Below are 24,876 nucleotides of genomic sequence, written 5' to 3' on the forward strand. Positions count from 1 at the left end.
TACTGAAATCTACAGCACTGCCTTAATGTAAATGATCCTACCTGTCTCACTTCCACTCCAGAAGGGATTGTTTTGTTGGGTGGGCAAAATCATTCCATTAATTAAATGCTCTGTAATTGTATAATGCGCTTTGAGGCTCATGGAAGGTGCTATACAACAGTAAGAACAACATGCTGCTATAAAACACAGGCAGAATAGCTAGAATTATATTAGACTAACTAACTAGTAGAACTACTTGAAAAATTCCCATCAAAACTGTTTTTGACAGACAGGGCCGGTGCAAGGATGTTTCACACCCTAGGCAAAACTTGCACCCTGCGCCGCCCTAAGGTGCCCAACCTCCGCCCTGAGGCATTCCCCACCCCAGCTCACCCTTGCTCTGTGCACAAGCACCCCGAGCATGCCGTCACTGCTTCACTTCTCCCGCCTCCCAGGCTTGTGGTGCCTAAGCTGATTGGTGCTGCAAGCCTGGGAGGTGGGAGAAGTGAAGCAGGTCACCCCTGCCCCTACTCCTCCCCGAGCACGCTGTCACCTCTTCACTTCTCCCGCCTCCCAGGCTTGCGGCGCCAAACAGCTTAGGCGCCGCAAGCCTGGGAGGCGGGAGAAGTGAAGCAGCCACGACGTGCTCGGGAAGGAGGCGGGGCAGGGGTGAGCTGGGGCAGAGAGTTCCCCTGCGTGCCGCCTCGCCCTCTTACTTGCTGCAGGTGGCCCTCCCGCGCTCCCCTGCCCCAGCTCCCTCCGCCTAAATACCAGCGGCGACCGGGGTAGCCGAAGATCTGGCCACCACAGTCGCTGCTGAAGAAAATGCCACTCCCCAAATCCCAGTGCCCTAGGTTACCACCTAGGTCGCCTAAATGGTTGCACCGGCCCTGTTGACAGAAAATTGAGTGAAACTTTTCATGTTAAGTGCCTGCTTTCCACAGAAAACTACTAATACTTTTCAAGGAAAAAATAAACATCCAAAAACCAAAAAAATTCTTCCAAAAACTGAAAATGTTGATTTGGAAATGTTGTGCAGTGCCTTCTGGGTTACCAGGCTGGACTACACCACCCACAATGCACCAGGGTGACTCAGCAAGAGCATGGTACCATGGTGCATCAAGGTAGATGTAGTTTGGACAAGGAGGCCAGCCTATAGAGAAGAATGGGGGTATGAGAAATGCAAACTACAACTCTCATGCACCATAGCAGCATTTCCAAATTTTAAAAAAGTCAGTTTCCATCTGAATTTATTTGGTTTTCAATTTTTTCTAAAATGTAAAAAATGTATGTGAAGAAAAAATTCATTTTCTAATCAGCTCTACTAACTAGCAGACACACTGCAAGAAAACAAGGCACAATCAATATCAATTTGTTAGATTTGGCACTTTGATTAGACATAGAGAAGAACCTCAAAGATACGAAAACCAGAGTTATGGACTGACCAGTCAACTGGATACCATGTGAAATTGGAAGTATCCAATCAGGCAGCAGTAGAAACAAAATTTATAAAAAAGCAAATCCTGTACTGTGCCTGTATTGCATCTTAGGGGTAGGCAGATCTGGGCTGCCTGTCCCCACCGCTATCCCTGTCCCCACCCTCATGCGTGGGGCACACACTTACACTAGGAGTTGAAGAGGCTGCAATTCAAAGCCAGGCACAGGACTGGGATCTGCGCTGCTTTTGTGTAAGCCATGGGTGCTGTTTTCACCCGCACTTCCCCTAGCTGGTGGGGGGGGGGAGGCTGTTTTCACCAACACCACCCCCGCCAAGAGGGGGACTCGCTGTTTTCACCCCCACCCTCAGCCAGGCGGGGGACAAGCTTGCCCTGCCTGGGAAAGAAGCTGCCTGCAAGGAAGCTGCCTAGCTGCCTCTGGAACCTGGCCCGGAGTATGAATTTCTGAAGCCGGAGCTGTGTTTTGTTCAGAGTTAAGAACATTTTGGAGTTACGGGCAACCTCCATTCCCGAGGTGTCCATGACTCTGAGGTTCTATGTAGTTGTCTGCATTCAGCAAGGCTCGTATGTGAAAGAGACAATCCACCAGGCAGAAGAAAACCCTGATGGTTCTGGCTTCTCCTATTCCCCATTTCCTAAAAACAAACAAAAAAATTACTGTGTAGTCTTTGCTTCTGTGGAAAAGGGTTTCGAGAGCCCTTTGAATATCCACAGCCTTGTTGGATAGATGAGAACTGGCAGTCAGTAACACTCAGAGGCAGATTAGAACTAGAGTGGAACCCAGAATCAATACCTCCTGACTCACTCACCACATAAGATCAACACCTCCATCCAAAACACAATGCTGATCGAGGCAGTTCCTTCCCCATCTGCTGCTTGCTTGTAGCAAAGAGGAGGGTCTCTTTAGTGCAGGTGTGGGCAAACTTTTTGGTTCAAGGGCCACATCGGGGTTGCAAAATGTTATGGAGGGTCAAGTAGGGAAGGCTTTGCCTCCCCAAACAGCCTGCCCCCAGACCCCTATCCAGCCCCTCCCACTTCCCGCCCCCTGACTGCCCCCCCTCAGAACCCCTGACCCATCCAACACCCACTCCCGCTCCTTGTCCCCTGACCGCCCCCTTCCAGGACCACCCCCTGCTCCCTGTCCCCAACTGCCCTGATCTCTATTCACACCCCCGCCCCCTGACAGGCCCCCCCCCGGGACTCCTATGCCTATTCAACCCCCTCCAATTCCACCCCCCGAACCTCCACCCCATCAAACTGCCCCCTACTCCCTGCCCTCTGACTGCTCTCAGGAGCCCCTGCCCCTGCCCCTTATCCAACCCCCCTGCTCCCCACCCCCTTACCATGCTGCTCAGAGTGGCAGGACTGGCTTATCAGAAAGCCTTGGAGGTGGGCGTGTGCAAGCCACGCAGCCCTTCAGGAGCAGCAGGCTAGAGCGCTCCCTGCGTGGCAGCATGGCTGCAGGGGAAGGGGGGACAGCATGGTGGGACTGGAGGCTAGCCTCCCCAGCTGGGAGCTCAGGGGCTGGGCAGGATGGTCCTGCGGGTCAAATATGGCCGTAGTTTGCCCACCTCTGCTCTAGTGCCTTCCTCCTAAGGCAGGCAAATCACCTCTGGATCCTTTCACAGGTAAAGTGCTTCATGCTCAGCCCTCTGGGACTGATCACAAGCAGAGATGGTCTGCTCAGCAGCAAGGCAGATCAAGTCACAGTGGGAGGTCTCACACAGCGTTGGAGCCCAGTACTTCATGTTGCCAAATTTGAAGGCCACAGACCCTGTTGCTCCATCAACTCCTAAAAGTCAATTCCTTGGAAGTGGGCTGTAGCCCACAAAAGCTTATGCTCAAATAAATGTGTTAGTCTCTAAGGTGCCACAAGTACTCCTGTTCTTTTTGCGGATACAGACTAACACAGATGCTACTCTGAAACTTTTAGGAGTAAGTCCTCTAGTTGTTTTTTAACCTATCTTTGTTTGAAATTACACATGCTTCACTGTACCACACTTCAGTTTTAATTACCTATAGCGGGGTGGTCCCACACTCCTGCCCAGAAGGTCTTAAAACAGCCCTGGCAGAGGGCTGGGGCAGGGAAAAAACTATGCTGATTGGGGAAGTAAGCACAGCTGGGAGCCACGCCCCAATCAGGCCACAGCTGGCCTGTATGAAAAGTCTGGGAGCCAGGAGCTCAGCAGTCTCTCTCTGAACACTGAGAGAAGGGCCTGGCGGCAGGAAGGTTAACCAGGTATCTGGAGTGGAGCAGGGCTGGGGAAAGGCCAAGGGAGTCAGGAAGCTCCAGCCTACAGGCCTGGTAAGGCTCATTAGGTACTGGGTCACAAAGGCAGCCCACAGATAGTCAGAGGCAGCAGGTCTGAACCCCTTTGCCTGTGATGAGTGGCTTATACTCCAGTCTGCCCCAGTGAATGGGGGTTAGGTGGAGATTGGGCAGTAGCCAAGACTGAGGCAAAGTAGGGATAGTGGGTGGGGGTTTCCCAGGGAGGGGGACACCCAGAACTGTGGGGGTACTGCCAGGGGGCAGCACCCAGTTAAATGGGCACTGGGGTTCTGGAAGGGACATGGGGGCCAAGCAGCAGTGGGACACCAGCCTGCAGAGGGCGCTCCAGAGGCTGGAAAAGAGCTAATTCCCAAGATGACCAGCAGAAGGTGCCACAGGGGTGAGTCCTGCATATTTACATTACCCTTCTAGCCAAACAAACAGTGCTCGAAGTACCAATAAAATATACACGAAGTGCCACTAGAACAATGGGGGAACAGCTTGTGTGTTCACAGGACATCAAGGAACAATTGATCTCAGCCAGAATAAGCAGACCTGTTCCCTTTGAAGGAACTCTGAATGTACCAACAGACCCTCCATCTCTGTATTCTCTTAATACACATGCCAGCAGAAGGTAGATGGTATAAATTGTAAAGTGGCAACTACTGGAGCTACCAAACCACAACGAAACAGACCGAAGATCCAGGGAGCACATCCATGAAGGGGGCATTTTTTCAGGATTTGACTAGGCTTTCAAGCTTGATATTGGCTGAGAAAAGCAGCCTGGTAGCCCCTTAAGAAGCTAGGGTGCTAGGAAAAAGCAATGGGAACCTGGAATTCTCATCAGACCCTGTCTGCACTAAGAAAATTCATTATTACTTTGCTCTCCTGGAAACAGCAATGGCGAATAGTAGTAATATCGAGTATGTAGTTTTACCACCCTTCCTCTAACCATTACCAGAGCTGGTTTTCACACAGCTGTCTTCTTTCATCTACATTCACTCCAGAGCCATTTGTCCTTCCTTTGACAATAAAAATCAGAAGTAGAAACCAGCTGCAAGGAAAGAGAGCAAAGAAAGCAGGATGAGTATAAGAATGCTGCAAGATTAAGAGACTGGAAGGTCTGGAGCAGCTGATTAAATTATCTGGCTATACTGACATCTAGAGTTTACTTAGGATACAGTCAGGTGTAGTGACATGCTGCTTGTTCCTTCGGAGGTGGGGAAGTGTGTGTTCAGTAAAGCACTGCGAACCCACAGCAATGGAGGATGCATGTATGAGAGATGCCCCATATACCAGTGGCTCTCAATCAGTGGTCCGGGGACCTCCAGTTTCAGGGGGGCCTCCAAGCAGGGCCAGCATTAGACTCACTGGGGCCTAGGGCAGAAAGATGAAGTCCCACTGCATGGGAGTAAAGCCCAGGTCCCTGAACCCCACCATCCAGGGCTGAAGCTGAAGCCTGAGCAATGTAGCTTTCTGGGGGCCCCTGTGGCATGGGGCCCCAGGCAAATGCCCTGCTTCCCAACTCCTAATGCCAGCCCTGACTTGTATATGTAGAAAACCAGTTATTGTGACACAGGTGGGCCGTGGAGTTTTTTTTAGCATGTTGGGGGGGCTCTGTATCACAGTCTTTCAGATATGAAGTATATAACAGCCCCTCACTCGGGACTACAGCTTTCGTCTGGATTTCTCTATGAATGTACTTTTTGTAATCTTTGGGAATGGAGCCTGGAGACAGCCTTGAAGACTGACATGGTCCAAGAGGCACAGCACAAGTGCGAGCAATGCAAGCATTCCACATTGCAAGATCACCCTGAGCTCGAAACCTCTGTGCATCATTCTGAGTCCCCTTTGACAAAGCTTATTCCTAAGAGCTTTTTACTTCTTTTACTTTATAATAATACACTTGATTTTTTTTCCCAGTGTCATCACCAAGCCTATGAAGAGTTTCCAAATGAATGATGCCACTTGTCTATCTGAGATTAAAGACAGGGAGACAATTCCTGGGGCTACCTCAGTCCAGTGGCTAGAACTAGCAGATTCATCCCTATACTGATGCAGGCACAGAGGGGAGGCAGACTGCACCTCCACTATTCGGATGCTGTAGGGTCTGGTGCAGTCCCCAGTGCAGGCCAGAACTTGTACCCCTCGCAATGGGCAGTGTGGGCCCCTGCAGGGGTGCAGAATCAATAAGGTGCAGCTCCACCCTGGCCACAACTCTTACTTCTATTTGCCTCCTTCCCTGCCAGCCCACCTCTGTGCCATCCCCATGCCTCTCCCCTCCCAGCACAGAATGCCCCTGCGTGATACTGCATGATTGAATATGACCATTTATATTGATATTACCACTGTTATACAATTGCAACAACTCCTGTACAAAGTATATACTATGTAAGGTATCAATGGAAAAGTTATGATTTGCTATGTATGATAGAATAAGGGCCTCGCCAAAAAGACTAGGCCCTCCATGGCAGAGGCTGCCCCCACTGCTGCAGCCCCGCCACCGTCCACGGCGTCCCTCCCTACTGCTCCCTCCACCAGCTCTGCAGGTGCTCCTCCCCCAACCCCCCAGGGCATACGCCCAGGTGGCGGTGGCCCCCACACACACCTGCCTATACATCATCTCTCCCGGCCACCACATCTGTTCCCATCTCTGGCGGTCACGGCCCCTTTCCCACCGTGACCAGGAAAAGATGATAATAATAATAATCCTGTCTATATGCATGTATCATCTTTGTATCTGAAGTTATGAATATTGGCCACATTTCTATCTCAAATGTGTTTGTACACGAGTGACATCTCTCAGATAGAGTTACCTCTGGCGACACAAATGTGTGTTGATGGCCCATTAAGGTCACTCAGCTCTAACAATGGGCCATTGAAGAAATGTGCTGCCCAGATAGCTCCTCCTAAGGATGCCTCAGACAGCCAGGGGCCAATGGCCGTGCCAGTGAGTCAGCAAAGCATGTAAGGACATGTGATGAGGACATGTGACCTGAGACTCCATTTTCTCCCAGACCCTAGAGTCTATCTTGGGTTAGTATCTGTCCATGCACATGTGGGCTTTGTTTGGAACAGTAAATTTTCATGCATATGGCAGAGGATATAAAAAGGCACCTGAGACATCTCCATTGTGTCTTCATTTCTCTGGACTGGATTTCTAACAAGGAAGCTTTGAACAAGGACTGAGGACCCCCAATCTATTTGGGTGATTCCAGAGAGACTTTTGCAAACCAGCAGTTTATTCCACCACTGCCAGAAACCTGATACAAGGACTTTCCTATCACTTGCACATATATGATCTATTAGCCATTTATAACTCTCTTCTTGTCTTCTATTATTAAATCTGTAGTTAGTCTACTAAGGATTGGCAGAAGAGTGATATTTGGGTAAGATCTGAGATTCATACTGACCTGAGGATATGTGTCTGATCCTTTGGGATTAGAGAGAACCTCACATATGGTGAAATGGGTTTTCAATAACCCCTCACTATATCAGACTTGGTTGTCTGGATGGGAGCCAAGGGGTGGAATGCCTACAGGGGACTGTGTTTGGCTTCTGGTTAGCCAATATGGTGCTGCAAAAGTTCTTTTGTTACAGGCTTGATGAATCTAATTATAGAATAAACCACCCTTTTGGGGATTGTGCTATTCTGTGCAATCTGCCTTGAGTGTGGAGTTCTCAGTGAGGCCCATTCCAGGTACCCAGTCTCACACTGCACCCATAACTGCTATAGATCCTGCTCCCTGCCTTAGCACAGGGGGTCCCTGCACCATGGTGTTCCTAGTGATTCCCAACATTCTGTTACCTTTGCACCAGCCAATGGGCATCACAGGGCCACCGTGCAGTTATGAAACAGCTGGGCCCAGAAACTGCTGGAGCTGGGTAAACTCAGAATAGAAAGTATTGCAAGCGTTCTTACAACTCAAGCCAGCCCAATCCATCCCACCCCACTGGTATTTGTCCTCTCTGTACAGACAGCTTAAAGGTTAACACCAACATTAGAAATAAATACACTTCTATAACCAGCTGTCCTTTCTGGACAGCTGCCTGAAACACAAATTCAGGATGTAATTGGGTTACCAGTTGCTGACTTGAAAAGCCTTGTAATAGCACAGGAAACGATGGGAGGAGAGGTTGATTGTGCCTTTCTTGACTTTTCCCAGAGTGTGCCAGATCCCAAATGTAATTTGGAGTACAGTAGCTACACGGATCTATGGTCAGAAGCCCAAAAGAAGAGACGTGTCTTGACAATTCAGCATGTTTGGGCCTCTGAGAATTCTCTTGCCCAGGATATATGTAGCCAATTAGGCAGAGATTTAAAAGGAAAACCAATCAACCAAATCACTACTTCTTGTGCTTGCTGTGGATCTTCATGTGCAATATGACAAGGATAATAGTGCTGAGACAACCTTATGACTTTCCTGAATATTTCTCAACCTTAATGATACATTCATGTCACTTTTGAGAAGAGATCATGTGTATCATGCCCAATTTCCTGTTCATCGGTCTTACGTCACGTCCTTAAAGCAAGGCTATGCTCAGAAAATAGACTGTGCGAAAAAGGAACCTTCTTACTCAATAGATATGTAGATGGAGTCAGATCTCCATGTGTAGATGGAGTCAGAGCGGCTTACAATAAAGACCAGGGCTAGGATGTTCAAAAGCTCTAAGGGAGCCAGCCAATGGGAGTTGGGTGTCTTTCAATGGGAACCAGGTGTCTAACTCTGTTTGAAAATCCCAGAGTAAAATAATTTAAACAACTTTCTACTTCAGTGAGCAACTGAGAAAAGTCACTGGTTTTATTTTCGAACTGAATATTGTGAATTGTGAATCAATTTGGAACCTCAAAATGCCTCTTTCCCCTCCCCCTTCCCCAAATCACTTTTCCAAGTGTTGCTTCACCTTAAGGTGAGAGCTTCTCCATTGAGAAGCTCAGATACCATGGGAAGAGATGCGGTACAAGGGCCTAACCAGAACAGACCGTGTATCTGACATTAACAAGCAATCAGCAGTACCTCTGAGAGCAGCAGACAGCAAGTTAAATGCTATTTTATGGCTTAATTTGATTAAGAAAAAATAGGAGAGATGCTTTGATCGTCTGTAATTGGCCTCAGCCCATTCATCATAAGCTTCATGCCCCTGTGATCCATGTACACTGCTACCCTGATCTGTTGCTATCTCAGAGGAGTCAGCAGCAAAGAGAGCTCTACCAGAAAGAAGTTCTTCTCCTCCTTTCTCAATCCTCCCCGTGTGTTTGATTAGGACAGCACATTGTACTCAAGGGAGCTGAGACAGTTTACAGAAGAACTCCACTGTCAGGAATAGTTTTCCATGGTGCTGCTCCTCCTGAGAGGGAGGTTTTGCATAATGTTATCCGTTCAGGGTGCATTCTCTGTCCCTTCAAAGCCACAGTAGAAAGTGATCCCCTGATAGAAAGGATTATATTCAGCATGTCTAGATCAAATCACCCACAAGGCCCTGATTCAGCAAAGCCCTTGAGTGCATGCGTAACGTTAAGCATGTGCTTGAGTCCTGTTGAGTCAATGGGATTTAAGCATGTGCTTAAAGATAAACACACATCAGACGCTTTGTAGAATCGAAGAAAGGATCCCCTTCTGCCTTAGAAAGGAATGAGATGTCTCTGGGGTACTGGGTGACACGGGGATGATAATGCAGTATAGAGTCTTTAACTGGGTTGCCAATTCAAATCTGACTCAAATCAATAGTTGTTAGAGTTGAGCCAACACCCAAGCCCTGCGTCCAAGCCCAACAGGTTTTTTGAGGGGATGGGTTCAGCTGTGAATCCTTAGAGCCAAACCATCTCTCTATGATTTTGATTCCCGATCAGATGCCAACGCTGGGACCCACTTTGAAGTCCAGGTTCAGATGCAGCCCACAAGGGCTGTAAACCTCAGGAGATCAGCTGATCTCAGAAACTTCGACCACTGGGGAGCTGAAATCTCATGAGAACTACTCAAAAGTTTTTAACACCTTATACCCAAACCCCAGTTCAGCTCCAAACCCAAACACCAGTCCTAAGCCCAAACCTAAAACAGATTCAAACACAGCCACTTCTAAAAATGAGCAAAAGTTAATATCACTGGAGAGCTGCTTATTGGCCTATGTGAAATGAATTTGTGGTCTTAGTGGACAAATGTCCGTATTACAGAAAGAGCCTCCACAGTTGATGCTAATTGCCCTCATTGTCAACTCTCCCAATGAACAGGCCCAGGAGCGAAGAGGGTTGCCAGTTTTGGTTGGACATATTCCTGGAGGTTTCATCACGACATAATCTTTAATTAAAGATTATTCTTTAATTTCCGGATACTCCAGGACAATCCTGGAGGTCTGACAACTCTAGGAGAGAATGAGCCATGGAAACTGACCTCCTCTTGTCACAATCCAATGACCCTTCCCCTTAGGCTCTCCAAAGACTCTCTGGCTGAAGCTGCTAATGTCGCTCAAGCACAGTATGGCGCAAGACTGGAGGGGAAATGCCTTAAAAACAGTGCATAGTCCAAATAACCACAGTAGGGCCACAGCAAAATACCTGGTGGGTGGCCCCGAACCTCCCCTGGGCCCCATGGAAACAAACCCTGTTCCTCCTGTGGTGGCCTAAAAGCCCTTTAACAAGTATTAGCAATCCCTAATCCCTGAACTCAATATTGTTGTTGTAACCTCCTAAACCAAGCAAACAATATCCATAACAAAAGCCAAAAAGGGCTGTAACAAAACAACTAATAATTTTTAAAAAATTATTCTTTGTGCCTCAGTTTCCCCAATAAATGAATTTGCAATGTCCTTTTCCCCTCCCTTTTGCTTTGTTAACAGGGCAAGGCAGTAATAGCAAAAGCCCAAGAACACCCCGAACAGGAGTGGTGGACCTGCTCTTGCTGCTTCAGGCCTGCAGAATTCGTTGGTAAAATACAATGTATGTTTGGTGGCACATATACCTCTACCCTGATATAACGCAGCCCTCGGGAGCCAAAAAATCTTACTGCGTTATAGGTGAAACCGTGTTATATTGGGTAGGGAAGGCTGTGCCTCCTTAAACAGCCTGGCCCCGCCCCCATCCGACCCCCACCTACTTCCTGCCCCCGACTGACCCCTCAGAACCCCCAACCCATCCAACCCCTCAGCCCTGGTCTGGCAGTCTTAACACACTGCTTAGAGCCGTCCCTAGAGGGATGCGGGGTCCAGGACAAATAAGCCTCCCTGCTAGTCTCCTCACCATCCACCCAGTGCTCCCAGCCGCCGCTCGCCTCCTCACCCCACCTACCTGCCTGCCCACCGCTCGCCTCCGTGCTAGTCTCCTCACTGTCTACCCAGCATGCCTCCCCCATCCGTTGACAGCTGCTCTCCTCGCCGTCTTCCCGCCTGCCTGCCTCCTCACCCCCCTCCTGCCTACCGCTCACCTCCCCATTCGCCTCCTCACCCCACTTGCCCACCTGCCTTTACCGCGTTGTATGCGAACCCGTGTTATATCGGGTTGCGCTATATGGGGGTAGAGGTGTATCTATAAAAATCCTCAGGTGTCCTCTTTTGTTAAGTTTACTACTGTCCAAAACTGGACCTGGTTAAAAAAAAAAAAAATCAATCAATTATCCACTGGCAGGAGTGAGGGGGAGGGCAGTTGTTGCACATCATCCTAAAAATGTAACACCATGTATTACTTGGGTATCTTCCCCAGGGAGGCCCCCTGCCAAGAACCCTAGGTCTCCTGGCCCTGTGTATCCCTCCCCAATTAAATCCCAAACCCTAACACGCTTTCAGGTCTCCACCTTCCTCCCCAATTTTACAAGGAGTGGACACCCTCCAACTTCCCCTCCTTACACAAATGTGTTTCCCTCCCCCGAAAAAAGCAAATCCTAGTAAGTTCCTTGTGGAATGGAGCTAATTCGGCAGTCAATATTTAAACTATTCAATAAAGGGCCATAAAAAACAAGCAGTTAAAACAATTTTAAAAGGCCATAAAACTGGTCACAAGTGCAAATCTCACTCATCCAACAGTGGCCACTGCCACCCTCAAACGTACTGCCAAATTGGCCCTCCACATGCAAAATACCTTGCAAAAATTAATTAAAACCAAAATTAAGGCCAAAAACCAACTAGCGTAAAATTCTGTGTATTCCCAGCTCCAACAATATTTAACCCAATAAATCCACAGCATCCAAAAAAAGTACTCCATAAAGCCCAAATCATCCCCTGTAAAATCCATTCCCACTCAAAAATTCCCCCCAAACAATGGCCTTTTCGCCATTTCTAAAGGCTCATTAATTAAAAGTGCACAGGCAGGGCCGGCTCTAGCAATTTCGCCGCCCCAAGCACGGTGGCACGCCACCGGGGGCGCTCTGCCGCTCGCCGGTCCCATGGCTCCGGTGGACCTCCCGCAGGCATTTCTGCGGACGGTCAGCTGGTCCTGCGGCTCCGGTGGACCTCCCGCAGGCGTTTCTGTGGAGGGTCCAATGGTCCCGCGGCTCCGGTGGACCTGCCGCAGGCGTTTCTGCGGAGGGTCCGATGGTCCCACGGCTCTGGTGGAGCTGCCGCAGGCGTGTCTGCGGGAGGTCCACCAGAGCTGCGAGACCAGCGGACCATCTGCAGCCACGCTTGCAGCAGGTCTACCGGAGCCGCCTGCCGCCCTCCTAGCAACTGGCAGAGCGCCCCCTGCGGCATGCCGCCCCAAGCACGTGCTTGGCGCGCTGTGGCCTGGAGCCAGCCCTGTGCACAGGCATAGCCTGCTCCTTCACGTCTTCGGTCCTATAAAAAAAAGTGAGGGCCCCTACTATAAAAATCCAACCATGCCTTTAAAAAGGCTGCTTCTAAAACTGGGTATTCCATCATAATGTACAAAAGGTGGTGGCTCCCCCCTAAAAAACACTACTAAGCAATATGTGCTGACTGCATCCCCGGACTATCAGCACATATGAATTGCAAAGGGCAACACCTGGCAACTCGGGCCTGTGGAGCCCCCTCAAATAATGTGTTTTTTAAAAAAAAGGCAATGCCAGGCCACTTTTATAAGGTGGGTCAACACATCTGTTGGGAAGGGGAGGCATCAAAATATGCTCCCACTATAGCACATCTGTTTACCAATACCTCAGCGTGTGTTTAAAAAGCCATCAACCCCAGGGTGCCTCTCAATTTACTGTTAAAATCACAAACACAAAATTTTCCAGTGCATTGGCCTGCCATTCTGCAACAAACTGTTAACACTTCTAACTATGCCGTGTTTAATTTTTCATAAATAACACCCAATGTGTTTTTCCCATTGGCACATACCCAAAAGCAACTTTCCATATTCCAAACAAATGCCGCCTCCTTCACAATGTTAAAACACACATTTAACCTAAAAAAAAAAAAGAAAAAAATGCCTTTGCCACAGCCATCCAAATAAGCCATCTATGTCAACAAAAAGTATGTTATGCTTTGTTACTAATAAGGCTAAAAGTCATTATTGGCTAGTGTATGCAATTGTTGTTGTCCTAACAATCTGGTGCATGCTTTATTGCTGTTTAGGTAAAAAACCAACAGTAACCCTCGCCACCACGTGAGACGGAGGGTAAAAACCTAAGTAGTGACCCCTCCCAACAAAATGTTGATTCAGGGTCAACGGAGGGAATGTCGCAATCCAATGGACCCCTCCCCTTAGGGAGTCCCCTGGGAAGGCAAATCAGCACTGTATATTGCTTATGCTGTTGCAAGCATCACAAAGCATTTGGGAAAGGTCAAAGGTGTGTGAGTGAAAAGCAAAAGTTTCCTTACAAAGTCCAAGGGGGGGCAGGGAAGAAGAACGGGTTAACTCAACACTGTAGCTAGCAAGCTCAGTCCAAAAATAAAAAGCTGACTCCCGCACAAGGCCAGTTGCTATCTGCCAAAACAAAAGGGGAAAAGTCCAACCCCCCCACAACCACCTATTAAAAAAAATGCGAAGTTGCAAAAATAACAACAGAAACAATAAAAGCCAACCAAAAAAAAAATGTTTCCAAAGCCAAAATGTTTTAAAAAACAAAAAAGACCACAGCAAGCCTGTTTAAACTGGTACAAAGAGCATCAGGCACGAAGGGCCCTAAATAACAACACCCCAAAAAAAAACCCCAAAACTTAAAACCCTACCAAAAGCTAAAGCAATTCGAAAATTACTGTGAATTTGCCCTGGGCCCAGGGCAAAAACTCCCATCCGCCCCTCTCCCTCTTCTTCTTACGTTACACCCAGGCCTGGCCAGTTTTGGGTAGTGCATGTGTAAGTATAAAAGTGGGTTAGGTTCTTTCTTCCCCTGAGTGACATGGGAGCGTTCCCAGCACACTCTGCTATATTGTCTATTTTATTAATAAATCTTTAAAACTTAAACCTTTTTTATTTATTTTATTAATAAATCTTTAAAACTTAAACCTTTGGTGTGCTTCATCATCTTCTCCCAAAAAAAATCCTGTGGCCCAGCCTAATCTACTGTGGCCCAGGCAAATTGGTAACAAAAATCTGTCATACTCGGTCCCCAGCAGAGGTGGTCCCTCCAAGTCAGTCTAAGGGTACGTCCAGACTACCTGCCCTATCGGCTGGTAGCAATCGATTTACTGGGGATCGATATATCGTGTCTCATCTAGACACAAAATGTCGATCCCCGAACTTACTCCCCATCAACTCCGGAACGCCACTGGAGTGAGTGCCGGTAGCGGAGTCGACAGGGGAGCCGCAGACGTCAATCCCGCGCCGTAAGGACGGGAGGTAAGTTGGAATAAGATACTTCGACTTTAGCTACAGTATTCTTGTAGCTGAAGTTGTATATCTTGCATTGCCCCCTCTAGCCCGCCTCCCAGTGTAGACCAGGCCTAAGCTTGTGAGCTCTGGGAACTTTGGCAAAGAAGTTTGCACAGTTGCTGCCTGTGCTGCATCTGTCCTGTGGATAAACAGAGGGCTTCATTCTCTGTTAGATCACAAGCATTTTGCTTAACAAAATAAGAAAGAAAGAAACAAAGAAAAATATAAACATATTATGGGGTTCGCTATTTAATGTTTGTATGCATGACTTTGAAGATACAGGGCTACATATCTACTGGTGCAGCAGAGAAGCACCCCTTGCACCTGGGTGGGGAAGTGGCAGGAATCATGTCTGCCTAGCTCTCTGTACACAGCATCTAGCACAATAAGGCATCCATCCGGATAACAAGTGCCCCAGATCAACTTTTCTGACACACTACGTATTGTTTTACCCGATAGTCACAATCAGCTGCGCCAGTCATCAAAGAAAGATCGTTAGCAATAGGGCCAGGAGGTAGCTTTAAACACAAGAAAATGAAAATCTGACAAATTGCAGAAGGCAGAGGTGTGATATGACCCATGATACTGACAGCAGCCAAAATAGCTGGACCTACCAGGCCAGCATAGGTCCTGGCTGAGATGAATAACATCATTGTCATTGATTCAGGACTCATCTACAGTGATTAACTAGAGAGAATATGTGTAAAAACCCATTAGCCATTAGATGTTCTCCTTTCCAGGGCTGCCTTACCTAACTGAAATTGATTGGAGGCATTCCCACACGTCTGCTGTATTTCTGGGCTGTTCCATCCTAAGGGATACAAAGCACAGCCTGAGCTTATCAACAGCCCTATAAAAAAAGAGAGAGAGAGAAATGTAAAGACGTCCCACAGAAGTTTTAAAAAACCAAACAAAACTCCACCACTCTGGGGTCGTCATGACAGGATGCCTAGAAACAGACTTTTAGGCTGCTCATTTTATTTCATTCATCATCAAATAGATGTTTCTGAAAACCTCACTGAAGATTAACAGGGGACTCGGAATTGACACAATTTAATAAAAAGCCTCAGTAGAAACAAATGCGGTTTGAAAGCCAAGCTAGTGTTCTGAGAAATCAAGATCTCCGACTGCTAAGAGAAAGGACACTGAGACTGTGTCTACATTGCAGTTAGACATCCTTGGCTGGCCCCTCACAGTTGACTCACACTCGCAAGGCTTGGGCTGCGGGGCTGTAAAATTGTACTGCAGGCATTTGGGCTCTGGCTGGAGCCTGGCAGAGTCCCAGAGCTGAGGCTCCAGCCTGAGCCCAAACATCTCCCGTGTAATTTTACAGCCTGGAGCCCCATCAGCTGGTACAGGTCAGCTGTGGGTGTTTAATTGCAGTGTGGACATACCTATAGAGCTCAGCCACACTGGCCCATGTTGCTATGTGACTGAAAGGTGATGCTGCTATTCTGTCTCCTGTGTACTGCGCCATTAAGTGTAGAAGGGCCTATGGAGGCAGCTGCCATGTATTGTTACGTTTCAGACACGCAATGTTAGAGAGGGAACCACTGAGTTCTCGCTCTGGTGGTGACTTTGGGCCATTGATTTACTCCTGATTTGACTGAAAGCAGAACGGGTCTCTGGATAGTTGTTGTTTCTTGCTTCATATAAAAAAAAAGTCAGCTAGACAGAGAAACACATAATGTGCCATAACAGGCATTAAGGACCCTACAGGAATGTGTACAGAGTTGAAGCAAACTCAGTTAAAAATTCAAACAAATATTCACCAAAAAATGTTTGGACTATGCATCCAGCTCTGGCCAAGAATCAGAAGAAGGGGAGTACATGTGTAGTGCTTACAGTGGTCTGAAAACTTTTGGGGGCTGGGAGGGTCTTTCATAATCTGGGAGCGGCAGCTTTGGTAAAACACTGCTTAAAGTACAGGCCTCAGTGACCCAGCTTGATTACTCTATTTATTTATTTATTTATTTGTTTGATTGTTGTCCCTAGTCTATGACCTTCTCCTCCAACATACAAACACACACTGTAAGCCCAGCATGTATGTGTGATGTGTAATGAGCCATCAAGAGGATCACTGGCAGCATTGCAGAAAATTGTGCCTGCACCCAAAAATGATTGCAACTATTTGCTCTGTAACGACAAGGTGGGATTGATCAGAAAACCTGTCCAACTGAGCATTTCTCTGATTTGGGTTTCCAACTCCTGGGCTTTAGGTTGTTGTTGTTTTTGTTTGTTTGGTGATGTAGCAATGCAGAAAAGCTCAATTCTGGTCAGTAACTGGTTCTGCCTTGTGTAATCTGTGCTGTCATTGTCTTCCCTGGACCAACTCGGCAGTCACTGACCACTGTAAGTGGCTTGCCAGGATATGTGTTTCCAGTAGATAATCACAGAATGTAACAATCTAGCAGAAAATGATAAACACACTATGCTCGTTCGGATCTCCTGCTGGGTCCATCATCATTCTCAGCTGTTTAATGATGCAAAGTTGCATTGAATTCTCTCGGTCTCTCTTCTAGGACAAATGCTTTGAAGAGCTGCCTACTGCCTGTTAGTAAAGGATGCTAGTGAGTAACATACAAACACACACACATTCCCCATCCCCCTCAGTATCAAAGCTACAATTTTCTAACCAAGTTTACAAACAATGGGCTCCATCCTGTCAGGTGCTGAACTCTCTTAAATCAATGGGATTTAAGAGGCTCAGTACAAGGGAGGTGAATAATTTGGATGTGTGTAGTTTATACAATTAATGTTCCTCTTTGTCTGTTCGGATTATCTAGAAAAGGAACATGATTTTCTAAAATTTCATAATTATTCAGCCAATGATTTTTGAATTTTTGAAGCAAACAGCTTCTCTATCATTCAGTAATTGACCTTTGAAATACAAGTTGTTTTGATTGGACACATAGGTCATCTGTTAGGTTTCTGGTCCTTGATTGGATGAATGTTATTCTTAGGGCTGGTCCTCATCTGGTGTAAATGGGTATAGCTCTACAGAAACCAGTTGCGCTATGCCAACATGTGCTATGACACAGCTGAGGAGCTGCTCCTTCCACAATGCAGATTACAAATCTGAGATTCGCTTGCTGCCACTATCCTCCAATATTTGCTTAAAATAGGGCTGTCAAGTGATTAAAAAAATTAATCACAATTAATCGCACCGTTAAACAGAATACCATTTATTTAAATATTTGTGAATATTTTCTACATTTTCAAATATATTGATTTCAGTTACAACACAGAATACAAAGTGTACAGTACTCACTTTTTTTTATTACAAGTGTTTGCACTGTAAAAAGACAAAAGAAATAGTATTTTCAATTCACCTAATACAAGTACTGTCATGCAATTTCTTTATCATGAAAGTTGAACTTACAAATGTAGAATTATGTACAAAACACTGCATTCAAAAATAAAACAAAGTAAAATCTTAGAGCTTGCAAATCCACTCAGTCCTACTTCTTGTTCAGCCGATCACTCAGACAAACAAGGTTGTTTACATTTGCAGGAGATAATGCTGCCCACTTCTTGTTTACAATGTCACCTGAAAGTGAGAAGAAACGTTCTCATGGCACTGTTGTAGCCAGTGTCACAAGATATTTAAGTGCCAGATGTGCATGCTGCAACAACAATTCCAGGGGACATGCGTCTATGTTGGTGACGGGTTCTGCTTGAAAACCATCCAAAGCAGTGTGGACCAAGGCATGTTCATTTTCATCATCTACGTCAGATGCCACCAGCTGAAGATTGATTTTCTTTTTTGGTGGTTCGAGTTATGTATTTTCCGCATCAGAGTTTCCACATTAAGACTTATGAAAGCGTGCTCCACACCTCGTCCCTCTCAGATTTTGGAAGTCATTTCAGATTTTTAAATCTTGGGTCCAGTGCACTAGCTAGCTTTACAAATCTCCCATTGGTACCCTCTTTGTGTTTTGTGAAATCTGCAGTGAAAGTGTTCTTAAAACGAACAAAAACATGTACTGGATCATCATCCGAGACCGATGTTATATGAAATATATGGCAGAATGCGGGTATAACAAAGCATACAGTTCTCCCCCAAGGAGTTCAGTCACAAATTTAAATAATGCATTATTTTTTTTAACAAGCATCATCAGCATGGACGCATGTCCTCTGGAATGGTGGCTGAAGCATGAAGGGGCATACGAACGTTTAGCATATCTGGCACATAAATACCTTGCAATGCTGGCTACCAAAGTGCCAGATAAATGCCTCTTCTCACTTTCTGGTGACATTATCAATAAGAAGGGGGCAGCATTATTGTCCATAAATGTAAACAAACTTGTTTGTCTTAGCGATTGGCTGAATAAGAAGCAGGACTGAGTGGACTTGTAGCCTCTGAAGTTTTACATTATTTTGTTTTTGAGTGCAGTTATGTAACAAAAAAATAAATCTACATTTGTAAGTTGCACTTTCAGGACAAAGAGATTGCACTGCAGTACTTGTATGAGGTGAACTGAAAAACACTATTTCTTCTGTTTATCATTTTTATCATACAGTGCAAATATTTGTAATCAAAATATACACTGATTTCAATTTCAACACAGAATACAAGATATATATATATATAAAAATGTAGAAAAACATCCAAAATATTTAATAAATTTGAATTGGTAGTCTCTTGTTTAACAGTGCGATTAAAACTACGATTAATCATGATTAATTTTTAATTGCAATTAATTTTTTTAGTTAATCACAAGTTAACTGCGATTAATTGACAGCCCTACTTAAAAAAATATCACTGTCTGATGACATTGCTGCCAGTAAACTCATTCACCAGAATATTCACAGAACCCAAAGACAAAAGGGGCAGCTGCCCAGTTGAATCACATTTATTTACAATTTAAATCAGTTAGTGGAGCATTTTTTCCCCTCATTTGATACTATCAAAGCCTAAAAATTAGAGCCGGAAAAAAAAAACCCTCAGGTGGAGTGTATCCAGATACAAGTCATACCAGGAGAATAACAGTATGAACACAGCTGGACACTAATGCAGTCTGGGCTGAGAAGCCAATGCATCCTATCGTGGCAGTCAGCCATATCCCCCGAGAGCTTCTCCAAAAAATACAATATACATGTGCAGCCGCACCCCCATGCACAATCCTTTTAGAGAAGTACAAGGCACTATGCCAAAAATGTATTTTGTGGACTCATAACTGACAACTAATCCCATTATACTCGATCAAAGGGCTAATGGAAGCCCTTAAGGACGTATTCTTAAAAATGAAGTAGTAAGTAAATTATGCTGCAGTACATTTGCACTTTTCCGCATTTCCTATGTTACATTTTATTAGAAGGGGGAACTGATCAGTTTTCCCTGGTGATGTCTCTTTCTGATGTCACTGCTTGAAAACTAGGGTGATACCCGACAGACAAATACACCGGGCAGGAATGATGTCAAACCCATGTGTTTAGCACTGGCTGCATGTGTAATAATTAGCAATGCTATCTGCCCAATACTGACTGTGAACCTGGATAGTATGGAAAATATTATTTCCTTTGCTATAAACACTTCCATGAAATAGTGCATCAGCATTTCAGTGCTAGCTACTAAAGCCTATGAAGGGTTGCAGAATTTGAGTCAGTAGGAGGGATGCTGGAACCAAGGATAAGGTGTAAGGAGGGGGCAGGCCACCAGGCTTATCTTGCAATGGGAATGGGAGGAAGCTAGACCTCCAGGACAAAGTATGAGAAGGCCTCACATTGGCAAAAGTGCAAGGATCATATGGGCATGATGCTAGGATCATGCATTTAATATGCACGCTCAACCTTAGCTAGAGAGGATGTTTGCGTTAATTGAAACTTGCCATGACTTGCACCATCCAGGTGTGATCCTTGCACTTTTGGCAGGTAGGGGAAGGAGGGATGCCTGGAACTCTGCTAAGGCTGCACCGTGGGCATGTTTCAGAGTGCAGCATTGAGCACTGAACTTTGAGAACACCAGCATTGTCCAGGTGCCTGGCCATAGGAATGCTTAAAGGGGGGAATATCAGATATATTTACTGCTACTATACAAATATTATACATACAAATTGCCAGCATTTATGTGGGAAGAAAATACAAATGAAAAATGTATCACATTTCTAATGTATTTTGTATGTTCCCCTTACAAGGCTGGAAGCCTAAAAACTACTAGTGTCCAAAGGGTTAAAGAGCAAAACTCATCATAAAGCTCTGTGGCCTTTTCGGATGGAGAATGTTCCATGTCAGTGAATGGAGGGACAAACGGCCTGTTTCTATCACCAGTAAAAGGAGCACAAAACTAATGTGTGGAAGTGACATATCTAGTCTCCTGGGGATATTAGAGACAGGCCATCACTGCAGAAGATTAACCTCGGCAAACCGCTGTTTACTCTGATAGGACATACTTGGAGGGGCCCTGCTCTCTGTCTCTGTGGTTAGTAAACAAACTGCTGAGTACAGCTGGGCTCAAAGCAAAAGGAAAATGTATCTGAGGTCTGGGTCTTAATGGGCCCATTTTCTCTGCACTTTTTGCCATGCTGAGATTGCTCTGACTGGAAACTAATTGCACTTCTCCCCATTTCAGTTAATGCACCTACTGCCGAGAACCTTCTATGCCTGTCATAAAATCCATAGAGTTTTGCAGGCACATGTGACTCAACATTGTGAGACGCTGTACAAGTTGAGAATCAGTGGACATCAGGAAGGTCTGGGGGCAGAGACTACTTTTTATTCTAGGTTTGTGCAGTGCCTGGCACAATGTGGTTTGATCCCTGGTTGGGGCCTTATAAGCACTGTCATTATACAAATAATATCATTTAAATTACAAATCTAGTTTCTCCTGCAACCTTCTAAAAAAAACCTGTAAAACTGCTTGGTGGTGAAATATTTTCTTTTAAAATAACATTACTAGCTCCTTTATCTGTAATGTACATTAGCTCTGTAATGCAGCTGGTAAGGATAGTACTTAAAGCAGGCTTTTTGGTTTACCTGTGCTGCTGTATGAAATGATTTAAACCTGAGTCTACGCTTGTGTATCACCAGTGCATTGATCTATGACACTGCTATTAGCTGGGCAGTTACTGGCTAACTAGTGATACTAATTCTTCCCAAGGAAGGAAAGAGACAAGTTGATTCATCCAATTACAGTCTTCTATAACCTGCTACCTGCATGGCAGGATTGTCAGGAGACAGTAGCCACAAGCCATGTTGATTTATCATTGTTCAGGAACACATGTTGCTCTTGGGCATATTTTTATGTAATGTTGATTGATTTTTAATTGTTACTAGGGGAATTCACCCCTCCTTTTATCTATTTGGTGCTTAATAGCCCATGACCTATACCTAGTTAAGATCTACTAAGAAGCATTTGACTGGAGGAAAAAATATATATTTAAGCAATAACCATACGAAGGATCACACACAGGGCTTAAATTCAGCAGGAGCTGCCTGGAGCAGAGCTCTGGTAAATATTTTCAAATCTTGACACCAGCCTGATGCTGTTGTGGTTCTCAACCAGGGATCTGCAGTCCTCTTTGGGGGGCATGGGTCAGTTTCAGGGGGTCCATGGGGCCCCATGGCTGAAGCCTGGAACCCCAGCATGCTCCGTGGAGAATGGTGGTGGGGAGGCATGGTTGGCGTCAAGACATACTCTCTGAGAATTTAAGCCCTGATCACACATGATGAAACATTGTGAGTGGTGACCTTTCAAAATAAACTCTGACCTGCAGTTTTCATACAGTTGTCTTTTATTTTTTGGAAATGTAGGTTGACACCTAAAATACTGAGCAACAATTATTTTTTGAGGTATGCTTCAACGGGATAAGTAGAAATGGAAATTCAGGTAAACAAATGTTCAGCAACCTTAATAAGACAAGCCCAGACCAGATCCCCACATAGAGAAGTATTCTGAAGCAGTTCATATCCAGACCTGAACTTCATGGTTCTGACCAATCTTAAATGTAAAAATAAAACAGCCTTCAATCTCTCACAGGGCTGGGTAGTAATGCGAACTACCTTGAGAGCTAGCTAGATGGCGGTAGAACATACTCAAATGTTGCTAGATTAGTATGACGAATAAATCCTTGTGGTCAGAAGTTCCTATTCCTTGGTCCTGAAGAAAACATATAACAGGCTTGCCAACAGACGTTAAGTAGAACAATGCAACATAATCTGAAAACTAGTTCTTCAGCAGGAATAGTCACCCAGGGAGTGATTTCTGCTAATGTACATGCAACCCAAAAAAACCTGCAAGCATATATATCTTACATCAGTCTTGTTTCTCACATTGTAGTATAGGACATGAAACTATATGGTACCAACATCAAAAGATTGCATTTAAATTGAACAATTAGGCAAACACAACCGTAGTGGGGAATTGCAGACTCTGCCCAGAATGTAGCTTGGCAGCAAAGTCCCCTACCCTGCACATGGAGGGCACACTCCATGAGTGGATCTACCCTGGTCTACATGGAAGGTGGAGGTGGTTGAACTGCTCCACAGGGAACTGAGAGTGAGGAGTGGTTTGGCATGGAGAAGATCAAGGACCTGTCCAAGGGAGGCGCAATCAGCCATACGGGAGATCCATGGAGAGGTCAAAAGCTGAGTCAGCCCTGCTGGGATTCCTAGTCTTGATGGCAGGTACTCTAGGTATTTCAGACCTGATGCTTAGACCTCTTTGCCATCCTCTACCTCTGTTCATCTAAATCTGTGAAGCCTGCAACTCTGTCTCCACTCAACCATCATCAAAGAATAATGTGCCTGATTTGCTGGTCTGGCCATGCTGCACTTGATGCAGGACCAGAGAGGGGCTCCCCTGATCCTGGGGCCAGCCAGGGCCGGCGCTACCATTTAGGCAGCCTAGGCAATCGCCTAGGGCGCCAGGATTATTCGGGGGGGGGCATTTTGCCGGGGGGCAGCAGGCAGCTCCGGCTGACCTGCCGCAGGCATGCCTGGGAGGGTCCGCTGGTCCGTGGCTCTGGTGGAGCTGCCGCAGTCATGCCTGCAGGCGGTCGGCTGCTCGCGCGGCTCCGGTAGACCACCCGCAGGCATGCCTGCGGCAACTCCACCGGAACCACGGACCAACCGACCCTCCGCAGGAATGACTGTGGCAGCTCCACCGGAGCCGCAGGGGGTGGCGAAATGGCCGTGCACCTAGGGTGTGAGAAACCCTGGCGCCGATCCCGGGGCCAGCCCACCCTCCAATATAAATTACTTACACTCCCCGGAGCTAGTCTAGCAGCCAGGACCCACTGGAGTATATGCTCTGTACCACCTATGGATTCTCCTTGTACAGAGATGAATCTTCTGGGTTCATGGCTGTTTTGCACTGATAGAGAGATGCAAAGCAGCCCCAGCAGAGCCAAGAATCTGGACTATTTATTTTCCTTAACTGAAAATTATCACATCCATCACAACAGGAGGTAACATCCATTGGTTTCAAGATTTAGTGGTACATCTTAATGAATCTGGCCTTCATTGCTGTAGGATTCAAGCCCTTCACTAACATTAGTAGGCTCTCCCCCACAATAACTTAAGGAAATATTATTGTTCCTATTTTATAGATGGGGAACCAGAGTGCAGGGAGATTAAGTGTCTGACCCAAGGTCACACAAAGAGTCTGTAGCAGAGTCAAGAGTTGAAGCAAGATCTAATGAATACAGTCCTGGGCCTTAACGACAAGCCCTTTCTGCTTCCCCTTTGTACCACTGTGCAGAACACGGCTACCCTGCTGTTGTAGTCTGATGTCCCAGGGGGAAGTTGCCTGATTCTGCAAAGAGCTGTTGAAAGCAATTTGTACTTAGTTGCTGAGGATGATTTGCCTGGATGGGAGGAGATCCTGGAGAGAAATGCATCTATTACAGAGCTCCGGAGGGTGAAGGGACTCGGACAGCAGTCAATTAAAACGTTTGGACTCTGACACCATCCCTGTAATATCTCCCCTACGGTTCTTGCCCATAAAGCTGGATGTGCATTTTTAAACAATGCCTCTTTGTTTTGTTCAGTTGGAAGTGGTCTCAAACAAACACAACCAGCTGCCTAGCCAAGCCCATTGCATGCCAAGCTAAAGCGTAAAAGGAGGAAATTACGAATGTTCCAATATTTATCATATTTTTTAAAAATAATCCAAATGCAACACTATTCCCAGCAACAGTTCTTCATCCTTCGTGGTGCTGGTTTCAGGGGCTTGTGCAGCTGAAAGCCTCATGGCAATGAGTTATCTAAATTATGCACAGCACACACAGATGAGGCCATCTTAATACAAAGGGATGGCCTTAGAGAAAATAGTAGTGAGCTGATTTTCGGAGGTGCTAAGCAGTCACAGGTCCCACTGACTTTAGCTGCAGTCAGGACCGGCGCTAGGGTTTTGAGCGCCCTAGGCGGATGGCAATTTCGCCGCCCCATGTGCTGGTCCCGCGGCTCCGGTG

General features: G+C 46.1%; 1 protein-coding gene across 2 annotated transcripts in view; it reads right to left on the minus strand.

Moving 5' to 3' along the window:
- The window catches only part of LHFPL1 (LHFPL tetraspan subfamily member 1), a 43,296-nt gene that overhangs the window by 12,972 nt on the left and 5,448 nt on the right, over nt 1-24,876 (minus strand). For both annotated transcript variants that reach the window (XM_050966229.1, XM_050966228.1), the window contains one exon: nt 15,216-15,314. In XM_050966229.1, coding sequence (XP_050822186.1) covers nt 15,216-15,314 — 99 coding nt within the window. The remainder of the gene's footprint in view (nt 1-15,215; nt 15,315-24,876) is intronic.

Source organism: Gopherus flavomarginatus, chromosome 8 (assembly GCF_025201925.1).
Source record: "Gopherus flavomarginatus isolate rGopFla2 chromosome 8, rGopFla2.mat.asm, whole genome shotgun sequence".
Lineage (NCBI taxonomy): Eukaryota > Metazoa > Chordata > Testudines > Testudinidae > Gopherus > Gopherus flavomarginatus.